At 44.0% G+C, this 23,244-nt stretch overlaps 1 protein-coding gene across 1 annotated transcript in view; it reads left to right on the plus strand.

Moving 5' to 3' along the window:
* Positions 1 to 22,601, plus strand: part of WIF1 (WNT inhibitory factor 1) — a 130,579-nt gene extending 107,978 nt beyond the window's left edge. The window contains exons 9-10 of the mRNA XM_040409287.1: positions 8,509 to 8,604; positions 21,874 to 22,601. Coding sequence (XP_040265221.1) covers positions 8,509 to 8,604; positions 21,874 to 21,995 — 218 coding nt within the window. The 3' untranslated portion in view covers positions 21,996 to 22,601. The remainder of the gene's footprint in view (positions 1 to 8,508; positions 8,605 to 21,873) is intronic.
* The last annotated feature ends 643 nt before the right edge of the window (positions 22,602 to 23,244 follow it).

Below are 23,244 nucleotides of genomic sequence, written 5' to 3' on the forward strand. Positions count from 1 at the left end.
GACAATAACAGCTGCGCGATCAAGTGGATGAGGTGAGTAATTTTTTTAATATTTTTTTAACCCTCAATGGTCATTTTACTTAGCATTCTGTATTAAAGAATGCTATTATTTTCCATTATAACCATGTTATAATGGAAAATAATAAAGTAAATGGACTTTAATGGGGTCCCAGGGCTCATCCTTATTTATTCACATCATCTCCTTAGCAACCATCCGTGAAAATTGCATTGCATCCGTACTTTCTTGCGGATGCAATGCGAAAGATTTTAACGTAGCCCCATTCACTTCTATGGGGCCTGCCTTGCGTGAAAAACACAGAATACAGAACATGCTGCGATTTTCACGCAACGCACAAGTGATTCGTGAAAAACATTGCTCATGTACACACCCCTATTGAAATGAATGGGTCAGGATTCAGTGCGGGTGCAATGCGTTCACGTCACGCATTGCACCCGCGCGGAAAACTCGCCCATGTGAAAGGGACCTTAGTGATCACTGTGACATGAGGGCAGGGACCATTCTGCTAACATTTCCTGCTCCATCTATAACCTTTGTACTTTGTACTAGTTATAAAACAAGACTGCAAGAGCCATTAATACTGCATTGTTAGAACCACCTTGTAATAATACTTAAAGGGGTTGTCTCACTTCAGTAAGTGGCATTTATCATGTAGAGAAAGTTAATACAAGCCGCTTACTATGTATTGTGATTGTCCATATTGCTTCCTTTGCTGGCTGGATTCATTTTTCTATCACATTATACACTGCTCGTTTCCATGGTTACAGACCACTCTGCAATCCATCAGTGGTGATCGTGCTTGCACAATATAGGAAAAAGTACTAGCCTATTTTCACACCTGTGACAGGTGTTAGAAGGTCTGAAAGACTGACTGCACATGAGTGATCTGACAGCCTCTTTTGGTTTCACTTTGTCTGTGTGTTGCTGGTATGTCCTCACCTCCTGTTCAGGTGTGGATCATGTGACCTTTACCTCTCCCTATTTAGTCTGACTTTACCCATCACTCCTTGCTCTGGATAGCTTCATTTGGTTTTGGAAGAGCTGGAGTGTGGTTCTTGTTGAAGTCCTGTTCGTCCATCATCCTTAGAAGTTAAGTGTTCCGCTTGTTGTGTTTTGTATTCCCCCCACCCCCGGTTGTTTACTAGGCCTCAGCGAGACGCTGGTTCCTTCACCAGGGAAAGAATGGGTTGTCTCTTCCCTGTCATTACCTTTAGAACATCCGAGGGTCACCAGGGTTTTCAAGGTGCCTGTGTATGGGCATCTCTACCATCGAGAGGTGCCCATACGGATAGGAGTTAGGGCCAGGAGCAGGGTTTTAGAGGTGGTGACCCTTTTCCTTCCCTAGCGGTGAGGCCTAGTGTCTTTCCCCATCCTTCTTGTTGTCTTTTGGTGTTCTCCCCTACTACATCCATGACATTATCCAGAGCCAATACCGCAATTTTTGTTCTGATATGTGCAGCTATGGATACTATGTCTGCACTGGTTGAACAGCTGCAGAATCTGACTTTGGAGGTAGCAGACCACTGTGTGACAGTCTTGCAGATTCAGAGTCCACAGGCTGCTGGTTCCAGGCCTGCCTTGAACCGAAGGTGGCTCTTCCGGACAGATTTTATGGGGGTAGTGACCATTTTATCCGGTTCAGGGAGTCATGTAAATTATACTTTAGGCTGCGTCCATACTCTTCTGGGGATGAGTGTCGTGTGGGTATGATTATTTCGTTGCTTAAAGAGGACGCCCAATCTTGGGCCTTTTCTCTGCCGACCGGATCACCGAATCTTGAGTAATTGGAAGCAGCTATGTCCCTTGCTGTTCGTCTTGATAGACGCCTGAGGGAGAGATCTAGGGGTCCTCACCTTCAGGACGTACTGTTCAACAAGGGTACTGCTTCTTTTGACACTTATGGTGGAGAGACACTGGTGGTTGCGCCTTGTGATGAGCCTATGCAGTTAGGAGGACCTACTTCTGGAACTACTGGCAAAAGCTTGGGTCATGTGAAAGGAGTCTGCTTTTGTTGTGGCAAGAAGGGACATTTTGTGAATATTTGTCCGTACTTGCAGCATCAAGGTGTAAACAAAAGGAAAAAGACGTTTAATCCCCAAATTACTATTGGTGGTGTGGGTGGGGAGCAAGAAAACCTACTTTTGTCTTTTACTGGTAGTATCCGTTTTCTCCTGTCTGCCGAGGTGGCGCTAGAGTCCAAAACTGTGAAAATCAAAGCATTTATCAATAGTGGGGCAGGAGTTAATTTGATTGATGGACAGTTTGTTCGCATTCACGGGTTGACTACTAATGAGTTAAAGAAAAGTATTTCTGTCTTCGCAATTGACTCAGCACCTCTCACCAAAAAATGCCTGTCGCAGGTAGTGAATGACATTTATTTAAGAGTGTGTGATTTTCATCAGGAATCTATCTCCTGTTATGTGTTGGAGAGTGTGCCTGCTCCATTGGTGTTGGGTCTACCATGGTTAAGCAAACAAAACCCTAACATCGACTGGCAAGCGAGACAGATTCTCGATTGGAAGGATTTTTTGCATGGACAACTGTCTTAATGCATCGTTCTCTATCGTTACCACTAAAACTGTACCCTCATTCATTTCTGAATTTTCTGATGTGTTCTCTGAGAGTGGTAATCAGGAGTTGCCTCCGCACCGGGAGTATGACTGTCTCCTCAATCTTATTCCCGGAGCTAAATTGCCCAAATCTCGGTTGTATAGTCTTTCGGAACCCGAAAGAAAGGCCATGCGAGAGTATATCACCGAGAGTTTGGCAAAGGGACATATTAGACCATCCAAGTCCCCGGTGGCTGCTGGGTTTTTCTTTGTAAAGAAAAAGGATTGTACCATTAGGCCATGTCTGGACATCCGTGAGCTCAATTGTATTACCGTCCGTGATCCTTACCCCCTTCCTTTGATTCCAGATTTATTTAGTCAGATTGTCGATGCCAAGGTGTTCTCTAAATTAGATCTGAGGCAGGCATATAATCTGATAAGGATCAAGGAGGGAGATGAGTGGAAGACCGCATTTAATACCCCTGAGGGTCATTTTGAAAACCTGGTCATGCCCCTTGGGTTAACCAATGCTCCTGTGGTTTTTCAACACTTTGTCAATTACCTCTTTCATCATCTGGTGGGGAGGTTTGTCGTTGTATACATTGATGACATACTAATTTATTCGCTTAATATAGAGACTCATCTGGATCATACAAGATAAAATAAGTTGTATGCTAAGATGAAAAAGTGTGTATTTGCTGTACAGGAAGTGCAATTTCTGGGTTACCTGCTCTCATCCTCAGGTTTTCATATGGATCCCGAGAAGGTCCGTGCCGTGTTGAACTGGGATCGACCCGAAATTCTGAAAGTGCTTATGCGGTTTTTGGGGTTTACCAACTACTACTGTAAATTTATCTTGAACTATTCATCAGTGGTCAAACCTTTTAACAGACATGACTAGGAAGGGTGCTGATATTTCTATCTGGTCTGATGCGGCATTACAGGCCTTTTCTGCTGTGAAAGAATGTTTTGCTTCGGCCCCTATTCTGGTGCAACCGGACGTGTCTCAGCCATTTATTATTGAGGTTGACGTGTCTGAGCTAGGGGTAGGAGCAATCTTGTCGCAGGGTACTTCACCCAGTAAATGGAGCCCATGTGCATTTAAAAAAAAAAAAAACTGTCGACTGCTGAAAGGAATTGCTGGCCATTAAGTTGGTTGGAAGGAGCAATTCATCCTATTACGGTAATTACGGATCACAAGAATCTGGCCTACCTGGAGTCGGCTAAGCAACTGAACCCAAGGCAGGCCAGATGGTCATTATTTTTCACCAGATTTAACTTCATCGTCACTTACCGCCCTGGGGTTAAGAACGTCAAGGCGGATGCTTTGTCGCGTAGCTTTCCTGAGGGAGTGAGTCTAATGACCCTAGTCCCATTTTATCTGAAGAGGTAGTCATATCCGCTCTTTATCCTGATCTCGAGGCCAGGGTGTTGGAGGCACAGGAGGATGCTCTGGACTCTTTTCCTCCAGGGAAATTGTTTGTTACCTCCGAGTTACGTCACAAGGTGTTCGAGGAACATCACTGTACGGTGCTTGCTGTTCACCCTGGGAGCAGATCAACTGTCGATCTCATCTCTCGCAGATTCTGGTGACCGGGGTTGCGTAAGTGTGTTGAGGACTACAGTAGGTGAACCCGATTTTGTGTCAATCTCGCTCTCTTTCTCGGCGAGATTGAGCACCTACGAGCCCCATCGCGGGAGCCAGCGCCGAGCTGGCTTGCCGCGATGGAGACAGAGCCGTCATAGAAGCGACGGGAGATCCGACTTGGATTCCCGCCAATTCTACACGTGTGCAGCGTTTGTTATGAATTCTGATGGGGAGATCTCGGATTTTAAATAAAAATTTAGCGAGACGAAGAACCGGGGTGCGCCGAGTCAACAACGGAGAGCGGCGAAGACAGAAGGAGAACCCCGGTTCTTCGTCTCGCTAAATTTTTATTTAAAATCCGAGATTTCGCGAGACGAAGAACCGGGGTGCGCTGAGTCAACAACGGAGAGCGGCGAAGACAGAAGGAGAACCCCGGTTCTTCGTCTCGCTAAATTTTTATTTAAAATCCGAGATCTCGCGAGACGAAGAACCGGGGTGCGCCGAGTCAACAACGGAGAGCGGCGAAGACAGAAGGAGAACCCCGGAGAGTTGAGAAGACCCCCCGGATAGCGGAGAAGACCCGTCGGGATAGCGGAAGAAGAAGAGCCCCCCCTGGTAAAAGAGCTAATAAAGAAGACAGGGGGCGGCCTCCGGAGCAGAAAAATAAAATATTTTAATACACTGTGTGGTTTATTTGTGTTTTTACCACTTTTCTTGCAGGTGAATGGGTAGGGGTACGATGTACCCCATACTCATTCACTTAGGGTGGGGGGCCGGTATCTGGGGGCCCCCTTATTAAAGGGGGCTCCCAGATTCCGATAAGCCTCCCGCCCGCATACCCCGACAACCAACGGCCAGGGTTGTCGGGAAGGGGCCCTGTCCTCATCAACATGGGGACAGGGTGCTCTGAGGTGGGGGGGCCGCAGTGCGCCCCTGCCCCAGAGCACCCAACCCCCCCATGTTGAGGGCATGCAGCCTGGTACGGCTCAGGAGGGGGGGGCGCTCGCTCGTCCCCACTCCCTTCCTGGCTGGCCGGGTAGCGTGCTTTGGATACGGGTCTGGTATGGATTGTAGGGGGACCCCCTACGCCGTTTTTTTCGGCGTAGGGGGGGCTCTCCTTACAACCCATAACAGACCTAAGGGCCCGGTATGCTCCTGAGGTGGGGACCCATGCCGGATTTTTATTTAAAATCCGGCGGGGACTTCCCCCTCAGGATTCATAACAAACGCCGCACACGTGTAGAATTGGCGGGAATCCAAGTCGGATCTCCCGTCGCTTCTATGACGCGCTTGCTGGGATGTGCTGTCACTATTCCAGTGAGTGCGAGATCTCGGCACCATGTCGCCGAGTATCAGCGCGACGCTGTCGTGCTAAAAGCACAATATCACAAACACCTACTGTATGTGTCAGCCTGTGGTACCTGTTCATGTGCTAAGGTGACACATACTCTGCCTTCCGGATCTCTGCTTCCATTGCCCATCCCGTCCAGACCTTGGACCCATTTGTCCAAGGATTTTATCACAGACTTACCGAATTCTTCGGGAAAAAATGTGATTCTGCTGGTTGTCGATCGTTTTAGTAAAATGGCACACTTTATTGCATTACCTAGTCTACCCAATGCTAAAACTCTTCGACAGGTGTTTGTCGACAACATTGTGAAACTACATGGCATTCCCTGTGATGTGGTGTCCGATAGATGGACTCAGTTTGTTTCCAGATTCTGGAAAGCGTTCTGTACTCGTCTGGGTGTACAATTGTCCTTCTCTTCGGCTTTTCATCCTCAGTCGAATGGACAGATGGAGCTCACTAATCAGAATCTGGAGACTTACTTGAGATGTTTTGTTTCAGAAAATCATGAAGAGTGGTCTTCATTTTTGTCGTTAGCTGAGTTTGCAATAAATAACCGTAGACAGGAATCCACTGATAAGTCGCTGTTTTTTGGGGCCTATGGGTTCCATCCACAGTTTGGTATTTTCTGGTGCTCAAAATTCCGACATTCCTGAGGAGGAACAATTTTCCTCTTCTTTGTCTTCTATTTGGTGGAAAATCCAAAATAACCTGAAAAAGATGGGCAACAGGTATAAGCGTGCGGCTGACAGGAGAGGTATGAGTGGTCCGGACCTGAGAGTGGGTGATTCTGTGTGGTTGTCAACAAGAAAAAGTAAGCTTAAAGGGGTTATCCCATCTTAGACAAGGGGGGCATATCGCTAAGATATACCCCTATTGTCTGATAGGTGTGGGTCCCACCTCGCAAACACGCACCTTCAAGGAGAATGGAGCCGGGGAGAGTTGTGGCTGGAGGACCCCGGGGTCCGTCCACCACCAGGCGCAGCTCCCCGCCTCTCTCATTGAAGTGAATGGGAGTGTACCGCGCATGCGCGGCCACCGCTCCCATTCATTTCTATGGGGCCAACGGAAATAACCGAGCCAGTGCTCGGCTATTTTCATCGGCTCCATAGAAATAAATGGAGGGCAGCTGCGCATGCGCAGTGCGCCCTCCTCAACTTTCTCTGCTCCGTTCTCCTTGTAGGTGCGGGTCCCAGAGGTGGGACCCGCACCTATCAGACAATGGGGGCATATCCTAGCGATATGCCCCCATTGTCTAAGATGGGATAACCCCTTTAAGGTACCTTCTTGGAAGTTGGGCCCAAGATTTATTGGTCCATATAAGATCACTGCCATTGTTAAGACTGTAGCCTTCCGTCTTGAACTTCCTCAGGCTTTGAAAATCCATAACGTATTTCATAAATCGTTGTTAAAGAAATGTGTCGAACCCGTCCTCCCTACCTCCCACTTCTGTCATGGTGGATGGCAATTTAGAATTTCAGATCAGCAGGATTGTGGACTCCCGAGTTCTCCAGAGATCCCTCCAGTATCTTGTTCATTGGAGAGGGTACGGACCAGAGGAGAGGATGTGGGTTCCAGCGACCGATGTTAATGCTAGTCGTCTGGTGAGAGCATTACACAGAGCTCATCCTGATAAGGTCGGTCCTAGGTGACCGGAGGTCACCCGTAGAAGGGGGAGTACTGTCACACCTGTGGCATAGGTGTTATAAGGTGTGATATTACCTCTTTTGGTTTCACTTTGTCTGTGTGTTGCTGGTATGTCCTCACCTCCTGTTCAGGTGTGGATCATGTGACCTTTACCTTTCCCTATTTAGTCTGACTTTACCCATCACTCCTTGCTCTGGATAGCTTAATTTGGTTTTGAAAGAGCTGGAGTGTGGTTCTTGTTGAAGTCCTGTTCGTCCATCATCCTCAGAAGTTAAGTGTTCCGCTTGTTGTGTTTTGTATCCCCCCCCCCGGTTGTTTACTAGGCCTCAGCGAGATGCTGGTTCCTTTACCAGGGAAGGAACGGGTTGTCTCTGCCCTGTCATTACCTTTAGGGCATCCGAGGGTCACCAGGGTTTTCTAGGTTCCTGTTTATGGGCATCTCTACCATCGAGAGGTGCCCATACGGATAGGAGTTAGGGCCAGGAGCAGGGGGTGGTGACCCTTTTCCTTCCCTAGCGGTGGTGTTCTCCCCTTCTACATCCGTGACACCTATGTGTGCTCCCATGGTCCCGGCAACCAGAGAGGCTGACACTTTTTCCTATACTGTGCAAGCACGAACACCACTGATGGATTGCAGGGTGGTCTGTAACCATGGAGATGGGCAGCATATAATGTGATGGAAAAATGAATCCAGCCAGCAAAGGAAGCAATATTTAGAATAACAATACATTAGTAAGGGCCTTGTATTAACTTTCTCTACATGATAAATGCAACTTACTGAAGTGAGACAACCCCTTTAAAGAGTCTGTCAAATAGGTAAAAATGTAATACACATAGTACAGACGCAATTCACTATAGTAGTATTCCCATCTAAGACATTTATGGCATGTCCATCCAAGCCTGTCCTGCCAGATACAGGGACCCCTGGCCAGGCATAGAAAGAATGGAGAGGTGAGTGCGCATGCATTCACAATTACGGAAGAAGTTGAGTATCAGCTACTTCCGTATCTCCAATACTAGTGAATGGAGAGAGCCACATATGTGCAGTCAGGATGTAGTGGCCAGCAGCCTCTTCATTAGGTGGGACAGTGGTTAGGGAACTAACTACCATTCTCAACATGAGCATGGGTCCTAGTGGTGGGGTCCTTATCTATCCAACATTTGTGGTGTATCCTGCGGAGGTATGAAGTTTATCCAACATTTGTGGTGTATCCTGTGGAGGTATGAAGTTTATCTTTGACCTTTCTTCACTACTTCCCCCCTCCTTCCCAAGTAAAAACACAAGCTATTCGTGGCTTCAAGTGGATTGAAGATACTAGTATAGTCAGCATTTCTAATTTTGCTTTGTTTCTATACAGCTGTTTGTGAACCCTCATGTGGTTCACATGGAACTTGTATTGAACCCAACAAATGCCAGTGCAAAGAAGGCTGGAATGGTAGATTCTGTAACAAACGTAAGTAAGATCTCAGTTTTCTATTTGGACTGATGGTAATGACTGGTGGCTAGGTTCCCTTTTAGTGTAATTCAGTCCACACATTTAGCTAACAATGGCTATGCAAACAAAAAGTGTATAAATTTCATGATTTTTAGTATATCTGTATGTATTCCTTGCAGTTTTCAAGATCTCTGCTTGCAAACAATCACCAGGAAAGTGTCTTAAAATGCAATGTTTGTGGGGCGTTTTATAATTTATTATTGGTGAACATGTGACAATGTTCTGTCCTGGTAATGCGATGGACACACACATGTATGGCTTGTTCCAAGACAGAACTCTAATAACTGTAATGTGACTAGAAGTAAAAAATGATGGTTCCTAGTGAATGACTGCGGCAGTGGTCTTGTAAACTGAAAGGGATCAGATCGGAAATATAAAGGAACATTGCTTAACTGTGCATTATACTATGAATTTGCCGAAATCATTATTCCCCTTTTAGGCACCTTTCACACGAGCAAGTTTTCCACTCGGGTGTGATGCGTGACGTGAACGCATAGCACCCGCACTGAATCCTGACCCATTCATTTCAATGGGTTTGTGTACATGAGCGTTTTTTTTTTTTCCATGCATCAGTTCTGAGTTGCGTGAAAAACGCAGCATGTACTATATTCTGTGTTTTTCACGCAGCCCTGGCCTCATAGAAGTGAATGGTGCTTCGTGAAAATGCATTGCATCTGGAAGCAAGTGCGCATGCAATGCGTTTTTCACTGATGGTTGCTAGGAGATGTTGTTTGTAAACCTTTAGTTTTTTATCACGCGTGTGAAAAACGCATCAAAATGCATTGCACCCGAGTGGAAAAAACTGAACAACTGAACGCAATCGCAGACAAAACTGACTGAACTTGTTTGCAAAATGGTGCAAGTTTCCCTGAACGCACCCTTAAGGCATCCAGACCTAATCCATCACGCTCGTGTGAAAGAGGCCTAAGGGTACTTTTAGGCCTCATGCACACGACCGTTGTTTTATTCCGTGTCCGTTGCGCCGTTTTTCGTGATTTTCTGTGGACCCATTGATTTTCAATGGGTCCGTTAAAAACTCGGCTAATGCACCGTTTGCCATCCGCGTCCGTGATCCGTGGTTCCAGTCCATAAAAAAAATATAACCTGTTCTATTATTTTTGCGGAAAACGGTTTGCGGACCCAATCAAGTCAATCGGACCGCTAAAAAACGCGGAGGCACACAAGATTGTCATCCGCGTCCGTTTTTTTCCTATCACTTGCATGGCAAACCTGTCTTTTTTTCACATTCCTTTATTCTGGTGGTCCTTTATTCTGTGGTGGACACACGGAAACAAAAACGGAAACGGATCACGGAACAACGGAACCCCATTTTGCTGAACGGAACACAACAACGGTCGTGTGCATGAGGCCTTACACATAGGTTTTTGTGGAGCAAATTTTTCACTGTGAAATTCACCTGTTTCTTTTGGAGTGGCTTCTGAAAAAAACCCACACACAGAGCATGCTAAAATAAAAAAATAAAAAAGCTAAAGAGCAATCACCAGGAAACTGTATTAATAGGCTTTGTTTGTAGAGCGTTTTATTGGTGAACATGTAACAGTCTTGCCACAGCAGTTTTTGCTCCAAGAAAAAAAATGTTGACAGAAAAGCGCTCTTTTTTTTATTTTTTTTATTTTTTATAAATAAAAACATGTGGAAGTTCAGCTGAAGCACATACAGTATAAGGCCTCTAGTACACGGCGGTTGTTCGGCCGTTCCGTGCATTGCGGACCGGAACCTGTTGTTCCACAACGGACGGGCACCATCTGTGCGGCTGCCGCGACGAATCCAGACCCATTCAACTTGAATGGGTCCGTGATCCGTCTGCACCGCAATAAAAATTGATCCAGACCCATTCAAGTGAATGGGTCCGCATCTGTGATGTGGTGAGCACACGGCCGCTGCCCACATATTGCGGACCCGCTGTTTGCAGGCCTAAGGCAACAGCCGTGTGCATGAGGCCTAAGGCTAGGGCTACACGGCAACACGTGTCGCACAACAAAAAGGGTACAACTGCACTGCGATATGGGTTGCACCAACGTTTTTTGTAATGTTAGTCAATGGTGTCATGCACTGCGACATGCTGCAACACGACAGTTGCACAGAAACCCAACTTGGATGGATTTTTTGCGACTGTTGTGTTGCAGTCGCAGCATTTCGCAGTGTGACACCATTGACTATCATTACAAAAATGTTGCACGACTTTTCTGCAACAAGAAGGCGCTCAACACATATCACTGTGTAGCCCTAGCCTAAAACATGTGTGCCCTCTTCTTGCAGAAAAAAACTGAGCAATTCAGAGTAAACCACTTCAATTTTGCTTTGCAGTTCTCGCCTTGGTGGCACAATACCACCCTGTACTAGCAACATGGAAACCTGGTCTAATACTAACATGATCACAGCTGTAGGGTATAAAAAGCTGTTAGTAAAGCAGGAATGGCTGATAAATGGAGTATACATATAAAAGTAAGGCCGGGTTCACACGAACGTGTGTGACCCGTGCCTGTGCAGCGGCCCGCAAATAGCGGGCCGTAATGCACGATCGCCGGCCGTAGGTCAGCCGCATCGGATCGCGGACCCATTCACTTTAATGGGTCCGCGATCCGGCCGTTCCGCTAAAAGATAGGACTTGTTCTATCTTTTAGCGGAACGGAAGTACGGGACGTAACCCCACGGAGGCACTCCGTAGTGCTTCCGAGGGGTCCCGTCCCGTGCGGCCGTTCCGCGATTCCGGATTAGCGGACCCATTGAAGTGAATGGGTCCGCATCCGTGATGCAGAATTCACACGGAACTGTGGCCGTGTATTGCGGCCCGCGATTTGCGGGCCGCAATACGGCCACAGATCACACACGTTCGTGTGAACTTAGCCTAAGGCTGCATTCAGACGTCCATATGTATTTAGCGATTCTCAAAAAAATACAGATGTCCGTGTGACATCCGTATTGCATCCGTGTTATTTTTTTTTTCTGACCCATTGTAACAATGCCTATTTTTGTCCACAAAACAGACAAGAATAGGACGTGTTCTATCTTTTTTTCAGGACTGCAGACCGCACATACAGATGTGAACAGCACACAGAGTGCTGTCTGCATTTTTGTGGTCCAGTTGAAATGAATGGGTCCATGGGCAAGTTGCAAAAATGTGAATCGGATATGGACCAAAAATACAGTAATGTGAATTGGGCCAGAGACTGAATGTTATCCTCTTCCTCAATCCTCTTCTGGATTTGGCTTCAAAAACTGCATAAAAAGCTGAACTTGGAAACGGACCGTATGCGGAACCATTCATTTCAATGCGTCCGCAAAAAAAAAAATGGAAGTTACTCCGTGTGCACTCCGTTTCCATATGTCCGCATGTCCGTTCCGCAAAAAAATTAGAACATGTCTTATTATTGTCCGCATAACAGACAAGGATAGGACTGTTCTATTAGGGGCCAGCTGTTCCGTTCCGCAAAATACAGAATGCACACAGTCATCATCCGTATTTTTGCGGGTCTGTGTTTTGCAGACCGCAAAACACATACGATTGTGTGCATGAGCCCTAAGGGTGCCTTCTCACACAGCAGATTTTGTTGCAGAAATTTCTACGACTGAAAATCTGTTGCATTCACCTGAATGGGGCTTGCAGAAATCCATGTGCTTGCTGCACCATTCAAATGAATGGAAATTATTTTCAGGAGCAAAAAATTCTGCAATAAAATCTGCTGTGTGTAAAAGCACCCTAAGGCCTCTTGCACACGAACGTGTGCGCCCCGTGGCCTGGCTGCGGCCCGCAAAATGCACGAGCACGGTCCGTGGGGCAGCCGCAGTGGATCACGGACCCATTCACTTTAATGGGTCCGCGATCCGGCCGTTTCGCAAAAAGATAGGACATGTTCTATCTTTTTGTGGAACGAAAGTACGGGACGAAACCCCACGGAAGCACTCCGTAGTGGTTCCGTTCCGTGCTTCCGTTCTGCACCATTCAGAATCTCCGGATTTGCGGACCTATTGAAGTGAATAGGTTCGCATCCGTGATGCGGAATGCCCACGGAACAGCACCCGTGTATTGCGGATTCGCAAATGCGGTCCACAATACGGCAACGGGGCGCACACGTTCGTGTGCAAAAGGGCTAAGATTCACTCACTCACAGCCACACAGTCTTGTATTATCAGTGTACAGAATGATGACAATACACGAACAATGCATCTCCCAACAGTAGTTTTTTGACAGTTCTCAGATAGCAATACTATAAAACACCTTAAAATGAGTGAAAACAGCGAAAAAAAAATCGCCACCTGGATTTAATTAAGCAAATAGTTATGACCCTCCTATTGGATAATTACTGCATGGGCGATTATCTTTCAGCTGGCAATACGTTTTTTAACCCCAACTGGTGCAATGAGTTGCTTCTCATTTCTTAAACAACCATGTCGAAAGACACATCTCGTGGTCGTGGAAAAGATGTTAGTCTGTTTGAGAAGGGTCAAATCATTGGCTTGCATCAAGCAGAGAAAACATCTAAGGAGATTGCAGAAACTACTAAAATTGGGTTAAGAACTGTCCAATGAATTATTAAAAACTGGAAGGATAGTGGGGACCCACCATATTCGAGGAAGAAATGTGGCTGGAGAAAAATCCTAAATGATCGTGATCGGCGATCACTTTAATGTTTGGTGAAATCAAATCGAAGAAAAACAACAGTAGAACTCATGGCTATATTTAATAATGAAAGTAAGAGCATTTCTACATGCACAATGTGAAGAGGAACTCAAGGGATTGTGACTGAACAGCTGTGTAGCAGTAAGAAAACCACTAATCAGTGAGGCAAACCAGAAAAAAAGCTTCAATTTGCTAGGGAGCATAAAGATTGGACTCTGGAGCAATGGAAGAAGGTCATGTGGTCTGATGAGTCCAGATTTACCCTGTTCCAGAGTGATGGGCGCATCAGGGTAAGAAGAGAGGCAGATGAAGTGATGCACCCATCATGCCTAGTGCTTACTGTCCAAGCCTGTTGGGGCAATGCTGTGATCTGGGGTTGCTGTAGTTGGTCAGGTCTAGGTTCAGCAACAGTTTGTGCTCCAAGAATGAGGTCAGCTGACTACCTGAACATACTGAAGGACCAGGTTATTCCATTAATGGATTTTTTCTTCCCTGATGGCACGGGCCTATTCCAAGATGACAATGCCAGGATTCATCAGGCTCAAATTGTGAAAGAGTGGTTCAGGGAGCATGAGACATCATTTTCACACATGGATTGGCCACCACAGAGTCCAGACCTTAACCCCATTGAGAATCTTTGGGATGTGCTGGAGAAGGCTTTGCGCAGCAGTCAGACTCTACCATCATCAATACAAGATCTTGGTGAAAAATTAATGCAACACTGGATAAAAATTAATCTTGTGACATTGCAAAAGCTTATCGAAACAATGCCACAGCGAATGCATGCCGTAATCAAAGCAAAAGGCGGTCCAATGAAATATTTATGGTGGTGACTTTTTTTTTTGGGACGGGCAGTGTATATTGCAAAGATGCTGGAAGTTACATTTTCTATTGCTAACATTAACCAAATACGGAGCTTAGGCTACTTTCACACTAGCGTTTAGGTCGGATCCGTCTGGTATGTGCCCAGACGGATCCGCACCTATAATGCAAACGCTTAGATCCGTTCAGAACGGATCCGTTTGCATTACCATGAACAAAAAAAAAAAAAAAAAAATATTTTTTTTTGTTGTTTTTTTGTTCATGATAATGCAAACGGATCCGTTTTGACTTTACATTGAAAGTCAATGGGAGACGGATCCGTTTGAAAATTGAGCCATACTGTGTCAACTTCAAACGGATCCGTCCCCATTGACTTACATTGTAAGTCTAGACGGATCCGTTTGCCTCCGCACGGCCAGGCGGACACCTGAACGCTGCAAGCTGCATTCAGGTGTCCGCCTGCTGAGCGGAGCGGAGGACAAACGGAGCCAGACTGATGCATTCTGAGCGGATCCGCATCCATTCAGAATGCATTAGGGCTGGACGGATCCGTTCGGGGCCGCTTGTGAGCCCCTTCAAACGGAACTCACAAGCGGAGCCCCGAACGCTAGTGTGAAAGTAGCCTTAAAAAACATTGTTCATCAATATTCGCGACCCTGGGTCTAGGCTGTAATACGAAGCACAGCCGCTATACAGCATACGGCACTGTTTTTGATATATTGTGAGGAGGCTGCACTCCAGTGGGCGTGCCAGGAGTTGGACCCCAACGATCAGATATTGATGATCCTTCCTTAGGATAGGCCATAAATATCAAACTGGAAAACCCCTTAAAGACTGTCTAGTTTAATCTTAATGTTAGACTGTATTAGTAAATCTAAGTGTAAATCTAAATCTATGTGTCTCATGCCAAAATGGTATTGGATCCCTTAGGGGGAAGCAAGAAAATATCCTCTGTGAGAAAAGTTTTCCTGCTTCTAATGACATCCAATCCCATTTTTGGCACAACATAGACCTCACACAGACCACGAATGAGGCAGTGTTAACGTAGCCTCAGACTGTATTCATGTTTTTAAGTCATGTTTTCATTTTAATTTCAGAAAATCAATGTTATCAAGACATGACAGGTCCTTGTAGTTTATATGACTTATTCCGGAATCTACAGTACACAATGAAACAACTGCATGCTTAGCAAGGGTGAACTTTGTAAAAGCCTTCTTCTACCACATTACTGGGTCACAAACACCCACTATGGATTGCCATTTCCCAGTGTCAGACAGAATTACCGCGAGTCCCAGTTTTTTTTTTACCTCTATGAGCTTAGTATAAGAGGGACCAGACCACCGCAGAAGTTTAAACTGGCCGCGAAATGTTGGCTTCTTTCCAATCCAAGCTTTTAATCTGATGATGCTGGCAGATAATGATAGGTACTATTATGGAGCGTGACAGAAGTTAAAACAAGCCGCTGCCTATGTATTCATGCCCTGTGCAGAACTGTTTACCCAATCTGTAAGTACGCTGAACAAACAGTGACATGGCGTAAGATCCCTAATATACACATGGCCATAGCATAACAAGGGGACTGCTTTACCACAGTCACAAATGGAACTTTGCTGGGGAAAAAAGTTAGAGTTTCACTGCTGGCAAAGTCATCTGCTCCTATAAACCAGAAAACCTTTAAATGTAGGAATGCTGGACAAAAAATAGTAATTCATTTATGGGCATCTGTCTGAAAGCCATGACTGTGTCTACATTTTCCAGTGAATTCCACATCAGACATTCTAGAGTGTGAGTTACCTTCTGATAGAATAATTACCTTTCATTAGATTTTTTTTTAATATTCCATAAACATTTTTTCCATAGAAATGGAATTAATGACATTAACCATCCATAAAGCTTAATGGGGTGGTGTCATCTGAAATATTGGTGGCATATGGCTAGGATATGCCACCAATGTCAGATAGGTGCAAGTCCCATCTCTGGGTCCCGCACTTATCTCTAGAACAGGGCCACTAATGAAGGAAAGAGCACCGCATATGCACGGTGTGCTCTCCATCCACTTATATTGGAGTTCCAAATATATCCAACGAGTGCGCTCGGCTATTTCCAAAACTCCCATAGAAATGAATACAGAGTGCGCCATGTATGCACGGCCACCTCTCCATTCATCTCTATGAGAGTTCTGGAAATAGCCAAGCTCAGCTATTTTCAGAATTCCCATAGAAGTGAATGGTGGGTGGCCTCGCTTGCGCCTGCTTATTGATGCAAATATTTAAACAACCAATAAAATAGCAGCGACCCAAAGCACAGAAGCAAGCAGATATGGTCAAGAGTCTCAGTGTGTGTTCAGCCCAAACATCAGAATGATGAATAAATGTGATGTAAGTGGCACCGACCATTTAAAGGGATTGTCTGGATGATATTTTGTTTTAAGCAGGTTCAGAATGCTGTTAAAAAAAAAAGTCATACCTTACAAAACCCCCACTGCCCCCGTTCTCATGATTCCCAGGTCCCCTTCCAGTTTCTGCTTCCTGTTCCCTCTTAACTCATTCACTGGCGGAGGCTGGTCACTGCTGTAAGTGATTGGTTCAGCAGTCATTTCCTGTTGAAAGGCACACAGGAATCGTTGGAACAGTAGTGGTAGGGAATCTGTAAGTTTAGACTTTTTCTTTTAAATAATTTTTACAGCAGTCTGCACCTTTTTAAAAAGTATATATTAGCTAGCCATTAATCGTTATGAATGTCTGAGAAATTACAGCTCTACTGCAGTGATCCCCAACCTTTTTTGTACCAGGGACCGGTTTCACGCAAAATAATTTCTCCATGGCCTGGTGTGGGGGGAGGGGGGTTAAGGTGGTAAATTACACACATAAAACATAGTAATTAATAATCCAGTTTTTGCCCCACACTGTGACTTACAGGTGATGTCTCCTCTTGCTGGCGTCTCTCTTACCTTTTTCTCAGTCCTGCATAAATCACTCTGACGTCTCTTGACCACAACTTCTTTCTATTTAGCATTAATGCCTCCTTTTATGCCTCTACTTCATCATCCCCATTTAGGCCCCAGTAGATAGCATGCCCCCCCCCAGTAGTGACCTATGTACATATAACACCCCCCAGTAGTGCCCTCTTCACATATAGTTCCTCCTAGTAGTGCCCTCTTTACAGAAAGTGCCCCACAGTAGTGACTTCTTTACATAAAGTGCCCCCTAGTTGTGGATTCTTTAAAATAGTGCCCCCCAGTAGTGGTCTCTTTAAATATGATCCCTTTCCCCAAAAGTGCCTCTTTACATATAGTGTCCCCCAGTAAATAATGCACCAACCCCTCCTTAGTGCCTCCAGTAGTGGTCTCTTTAAATATAACACGCCCCCAGTAGTGCCTCTTTACATATAGTGCCCCCCAGTATATAATGTACATACCCCTCTTCCTTAGTGCCTTCAGTAGTGTCCACAGCTAGAAAAAACCCGGAAAAAGAGAAAAGCTAACATCATTGTGGCCACCTGCACTGGGTCTCTGGTGGCATGATGACGACGTCACGCCACCTGTGACACAGTACAGGAGGTCGCGATGATGTCATTGTGACCACCCTGCACCTTAGCACTGCATCATAGGCCTCAGGCCTAATGGCCTCCAGGCCATGAAGCTAAACGGCAGGGCACAGCAGCCAATAGTTCCTGTCCCAACAGTTCAACTTTGAAGCTCCCAGCGGACCAGTACCAGATGATCTACGGCACGGCACGGTACTGGTCCGTGGCCAAGTAGCTGGGCACCGCTGCTCTACTGGGTCTCTAGAGTTTATAGAAAATGTTTTCTTTAAACAAAAATTGGAGGAGAATTACTAAGCTAAACGTGGCAGAATTCTGACTTAGTGCATGCCAAAAAAATTGGCATGCATAATTTGTGCCACATTTATTATTTTGTGTTTTAAATACTTTTGTGCCTCGCTCAACAAGGGAAAGGAATGTGGCTTAGTGAGAAATGTAGTTTAGCTTAACATGCACCAAAATTGCACAAAAGCCAACCTATAAGTGGTGTAAAGTTCTATAAAAGTGTCCAAAGATGCACCAAATTTATCATCCACAGTGAACCATTGTGATAAACCTGGGGCATCTAGTCCAGTGCACAACTTTTTCAGTTTGAGAACCACATTGTCATATTGAACTATTCCCAAGGCCACAATAAAACTTAAAGGGGTATTGCCATCCAAGACATTTATGGCAGCTCAGTAGTATATACCATAAATGTCTGATGGTACAGATCCACTTTTTTGCACTCCCACCTATCAGAAGAATGGGGGCTTTTCTCCCCCAGTGAGCCCTCCAAAAAGGAAGAGATCATGACTTTCTCCATACAGAACAATGAAGAGAGCTACATGCATAGATTGCCACCTCCCTCATATACTCCTTTTTAGAGTGCCAAACAGGGTAGAAAGGACTCCATCTTCTTGATATATGGAAGGCCCAAAATGGCTACACAGTGCACCATTAGTACTTACCCATCTTTACTTCTCCTAAGCCGTTTGCAGCTTCTCAGTTCTCAAATTACGTGTGATGATCAATTCTGTGTCTAAATGGTTGGGGTCTCTCAAATTGGCATTGTGGGCCACATGTGGCCACCAGGAGGCCGGTTGTGTACCTTTTTTAGTTTAGTTTAAATATTACACAGGATTAGTAAATCTGCTATTGAATGAGCTCTGTAAGTAAAAACAACTTGAAACAGAAATCAGTAGAAAGCTGCCAGACTGGTGAAAGAGGCAATCATACTACAAATAACTTTGTGGTATAGTGAAGAGCTCCTCTGAAGGTACAGCATGTCAAACCAGAGAGCGGATAGTCTAAAGCATTGGATGACGACATTGGTTCTTTCCAGTCAGATAAGGACTGAAAACTTTGCAGATGGTGGGGTCAGAATTTGTGAATAAGGTTTATGGTGGTGTAATGATGTGAGATTTATTTTCTTTGCATAACTAATGTTTTTTTTACAAACTGAGCATTGCTTAAAAACCACAACCTACATTACCTGAGTATTGTTGCTGACATGTGTCCTACAATACAACATGCTTTGTCACAAAGTACACAGCTCATGTGGCAGTGAGTATATTATGATGACCTGCACAGTAATCAGATCTAATCTGTAATCTCTATCCAATATAGTACCTTTTATAAAGGAATGGGAGATTTGCTATATTACTGCGAATACACCTGCAGTAGCTGTATCATGTCCACATGGGCCAAAAACTGTACTCAACATTTACAGCAACTTCCTGAATCCATACTAAAAAAATCCCACACTGTTCGTGCAAAGTTAATTTATTTCAGTAATGCAACTTAAAAGGTGAAACTAACATATGAGATAGACTCATTACATGCAAAGCGAGATATTTCAAGCCTTTATTTGTTATAATTTGGATGATTATGGCTTACAGCTTATGAAACCCCAAAGTCTCAATCTCAGGTACCCTTTGCTCAGGGGATATGGATTAATTAGCTGACTAGAGTGTGACACTTTGAGCCTAGAATATTGAACCTTTTCACAAAATTCTAATTTTAAACTGCATTAATGCAATTCCTTTTAATTTGCATTACTGAAATAAATGGACTGTTGCACGATGTTCTAATTTTTCGAGTTTCCCCTGTATACCCAGGTACAATGGGGCAAATTTACTAATTCTTTGAAATTCTTCGCCCACACACAAGCATGCCATAACTTTGCTTGCTTGTCTGGACTGGAACAGTTGTACTAATCTAGACAGATAAGGGCATTTACTCCATACCACCCAAATGTCCCAGATCCGGCGGAACAGTCCCGGATTTGGGTGTCGGTCCTGGGAGGGCCAAGGTATGTCCCACTCTCAGCTGTTTCTGTGTTCTTAGGACACAGAGACAGTTGAGCTGTCTGCTCCCTGCTTCTCCACTCAACTGCCGGCTCTCCCCAGCAGGCACAATGCGCTCACACATCGCAGGCCCAGGATTCAGCGTGGGAATAGATTGTCGTGGGAGTCCTCTCCTCTACAAGGTGGTAAAAAAAGGGTAGGGAACTGTCACAGATTAAGTAGAAGCCCACTATAAAGCAGTCCCTCTGCAGCACATTGTAGTAGCCATCATCCTTGGTCATTGACTGCACCTTTCTGTCACATGTTATTAGTTTTCAAGTACCTGCATTCAATATCTGTGCATGGTAACGCCTGAGATGAAAACTGCATTGTAGTTTAAGCAACGTCCCCTGCATGTGAAGAGGGAATCACGCCCTGTGTAGTGACACAGCCCTAAGGGCAGCTCTCTGTGCAAAATGGTTTAGATCACTTATTGGTTGCCTTACTTTGCACCAAGATTTGGACACTTGTTGACACATCTCATGCCCATGCCATTTCCTCCCCTACTCAGCTAAACAAAACCAAAACTAGACACTATTATGTGTTTATTACTGGACTGTGCAGGATACTGTAACGTGGTGTGCTGCGTTTTTGTATCTTTTTTTCCCCTAACGTATATGTCAAATGGAGGCATAAAACGTGATGTGAACCCAACCTAAGCCAAAATTCAGGTGCAAATTGGAGACTTGGATTATCCAATTATTTACAGTCCCTTTTCCAGCAATTGTCTAATTTTGCATTTTATTTTATTTTTTACTCCCTGCCTTCCTGGAGCCATTATTTTTATTTTTCCATTTTAGCCGTACGAGTGTTTGTTTTTTGCGGTATAATTTGTACTTTCTAATGGCATCATTTAATATTGATTGGATATAATGGGTAGCTTGGCAAAAAATTCTAAATGGGGTGGAATTGGAAAAAGAAAACCACAATTCTGCAATAGTTTTATGGGTTTTATTTTTACAGCGTTCACAATGTAGTAAAACTGACTTGTGCTCTTCATTCTCCAGGTCAATATGATTACAGCAACACCACATATGTATAGTTTTTCTTGTGTTTTAATACTGAAAAAAAAAAAACTTTTTCTTTTTTTAGCCATATTCTGGCCCCTATAAAAAAAATGCAATTTACAATGCTGTATGATGGCTCATTTTTTGTGAGGCAATCTGTACTTTTCAGTGATACAATTTTTGGGGTGTGTATGACTTTTTGATCGCTTTTTATGACATTTTTTTGAGTGTCGAATTTATGAAAAAAATGTAGATTTCTTCCCAATACACCTTTAGCCATATGGGATAAATATTGTTATATTACAGGTATTTTTGGATATAGCGATGCTTATGATGTTTTTTTATTTTCATTTTGGGGAAAGGGGGATGATTTGAACTTTTATTTTTTTTATTTTCTAAAACTAGGTGACTATAACATGCCATCATTGGATTGAAATTTATATAAGGAGTATTGCAGTTAAAAAGATATTGGATGGCCATGGAATCCTTGAAAAGACTAAACTAGCTTATACCCTACTCGCTGATCCCCCACTGCTGCCATACCGCTGGTGCCTGGATCCTCACTGTACCCCACTTCCTGTCTCACTCAGTCTTTGTCTGAGCAGTAATCCCAGCCATTTCCTGCTGTGTCAAGATGTCAGCAGAAAGTTGAGAGCTGTGGGGAACCAGCCGCTGTCAGAACAGCAGAGGAGGGGGATCAATGAGGTGAGTATATGCTGGCTTATTTTTTTCAACCATTTCATGGCCAGCTGACATTTTTTTTTGCTCTACTAGAATGCCCCTCTAATTTGTATTTAACATTTTTGTTTACAAATACACAGAAAAAATGTGAATGATGACAGAAGGTGTGTTTTTCTAGTATGTGTTCTGTTGATTGTTTTTTCAGGGTATGGAGCCAACCTTATGAATGCCATGAGGCCCACAGGTGCCAAAAACAGGCAACACACGCCATCTCCTAAAAGGACTGAAGAAAGACATGTTCCTCCTGAGTCTAATTATATCTGGTGAATACCAGCATCTGAAAACTTTTACAGTACACAAAGTTCACAGCTTCCATGAATTTCCCTTTTGTTGAATGGTAACATGGTAACATGTTCCCTTACTGGTCTAAATCTCACTAGCTTTATCAGCTTTATCATTTGAAACCAATGATATAACAATGATATAACATTGATATACATGTACTTGTTGTATGAGTTTAGTGTTAACCAGTAGGTTTCTGTTTTGTCTTGTTGTCTTAGTGGTTCTTACACCCTATGTAATATATGTCCACTGTTCAGTATCCTAATAATAAACCTAACTTTAAGGAGTGATAATGCAGTACTTTTTGGTTTACCAATTTGTTTTACCTTTGTACATTTTTAGCTCTCCATGTGGTGTTTACTTCCGCACACATTTGTCCATATACTAAATATTATTAGCAATGTAAGACAATGGAAAATGATTTACAATAAATTAAGGTATTTATAATTCATTCTAAAGGCCGGGCAGAATCCCTTTTGTGTCTTGAACAATTGTTTCTAGTATGTGGCATAAAAAGAACTAGTATATGAAATGCAGATTGTGTAAAGACATTATTCATATATCAACAAATAAACAATATTCTATATAAAAGTGTCACATGAATTATATGCAGTAAATTTATGTCATTGATGGTATATTTGATTAAGGCCTCTTGCACACAACCGTATGGTTTTACGGTCCGTTTTAAACGGATCCGATTTGCTATTCTTTTGTTTCAGTAGTTTCCATTCCGCTTCTGTTCTGTTTTTCTGTTTGGTTTCCGTTTGTGATCCGTTTTTTGCGGATCTCAAATGGAAACGGAAGCATACAATAATGTTTAAACAGTAAGTACATAAAAAATTGGACTGGGCATAACCTTTTCAATAGATGGTTCCGCAAAAACGGAATGGATACGGAAGACATACGTATGCATTCCGTTTTTTTTGCGGAATCATTGACTTGAATGGAGCCACGGATCGTTATTTGCAAGCAATAATAGGACAAGTTCTATCTTTCAGCGGAACGGAAGTACGGAAACGGAATGCATAGGGAGTACATTCCGTTTTTTTGCGGAACCATTGAAATGAATGGTTCCACATAGGGACTGCAAACGGAATCTGCAGAAACGGAACGGGAAAAAAAAAGTTTGTGTGCAATATGCCTAAGTATAATTCCAGGTGGATATTTGGCTTTCCATATCGGTCAATGTAGGGCACATTTTGTACTCTAATTAGGGTTAAACCCATGTTTATAG

Source organism: Bufo bufo, chromosome 1, assembly GCF_905171765.1.
Source record: "Bufo bufo chromosome 1, aBufBuf1.1, whole genome shotgun sequence".
NCBI classification, from domain to species: Eukaryota; Metazoa; Chordata; class Amphibia; order Anura; family Bufonidae; genus Bufo; species Bufo bufo.